This window comes from Dermacentor silvarum, chromosome 1, assembly GCF_013339745.2.
Source record: "Dermacentor silvarum isolate Dsil-2018 chromosome 1, BIME_Dsil_1.4, whole genome shotgun sequence".
Taxonomy (NCBI): domain Eukaryota; kingdom Metazoa; phylum Arthropoda; class Arachnida; order Ixodida; family Ixodidae; genus Dermacentor; species Dermacentor silvarum.
The window spans coordinates 203678435-203679769 of NC_051154.1; the positions used below are offsets into that span (position 1 = coordinate 203678435).

The 1335-nt window shown below is 57.8% G+C and overlaps 1 protein-coding gene across 1 annotated transcript; it reads left to right on the forward strand.

Moving 5' to 3' along the window:
* The first annotated feature begins 310 nt into the window (after positions 1–310).
* On the forward strand, positions 311–1084 carry LOC119436510 (sex-determining region Y protein). Its single transcript, XM_037703378.1, has one exon. The coding sequence runs from the start codon at positions 311–313 to the stop codon at positions 1082–1084; it is 774 nt and encodes a 257-aa protein (XP_037559306.1).
* Positions 1085–1335: the final 251 nt, after the last annotated feature.

Here is a 1335-nt window from a genome sequence, read left to right on the forward strand (position 1 = left end):
ATCATCATCATTATTACCATCATAATAATCATCATCAGGGCGGATTCCTGGACCACCTGGGCTTTGCACACGGCGCTTCCGGCGAAGATCAGCCATCCTCGTCGGTCGCTGGCTCCGCTACAACAGAGAACGGCCAGCACGCGCCTGCGAAGCATTCAGCACCTGCTGTTACAAACAGCGCATCTGCAGCAGAAGCGGTGACGGTGGTGGTGTGTGATCTGGCCTCCGATCACATCTTGGCGGATCAATCGTTGTGGTGCAGCATAGCTACTAGCAGCGGTCGCGCGTTCCACGGCTTCCGAACTCCTCCATGTTGTTTGCACAAGAGAAGAGGCGATGGCTGGCCGCCGAGAATGCGAATGAAAACAACCAGCGAGTGAGCAGCCACCTGGGCAAGCTGTGGCGTACTCTCGGCGCCACCGACAAGGAGCCCTACCAGCGCAAGGCGGCCGAAGCTGCCACCGTCCACCAGAGGAAGTACCTCGACTACATGTACAATGCGCGTAAGGCCCGGTGGCGCAAAGAACAGGAGCGCAGCACCAAGAAAATTGCAGGCAAGCTCAATAATGACAGTTCCGGGAACCAGGAGCAGCAGTCGAGCCCTTCCACGGCCGCGACCCATGGTCGAGGCACCCCGGAGTGCCAGCAGCAGCAACAAGATCTGCCGCTGTCGCGGCCGCCGCAGATGAAGAAACGCTGTGCAACCAGTGCTGCCTGGGGTGGTGCTTGCAGCACCGGTCAAAAAACACCGCTCTCTATAAGCAGGCCACCACTGTCCCGGCCCCAGCGTCGGATCACTCGGCTGCGCGGCCCTACAGCGTGCACCAGTTCCGCGGTCCTCTGCCACCGTCACTGCGTCGGGCGAACAGGGGCAGCGTGGCGCAATTTGAAACAGCTCGCGCATTCAGCCAGCCCAATGAATGCAATTAACCAGCTATCGCCCGCACTCCTGGACGAAGATGAATACAACGACTCGTCTGTGGACAGCACGTCGTTCGATCGCGCGGGCGGATTCCTGGACACCCTGGGTTCTGCCGATGACGCTGCCGGCCAAAGTCAGCTGTCTGGCTCCACCGCAGCATAGAGCCGCCAGCACGCCCCTGCGAAGCTTTCAGCTCTTGCTGCTACAGACAGTGTACCAGCAGCAGAAAACTTGTTCCTCACCCACATTGTCGCGGTTTTTAGAGCGAGAGTTCTAGCTCGCACTAATAGTTTTATAATCTCTATTGATCATCGCAAAGAATGCATAGGCAATTCGACTGCTGTGTGTTCTTCGTTTATGAGGAAGCAGTTACGCACTCGGAGGTGTCACGTGTTAGGGGCACCAATTAAGCT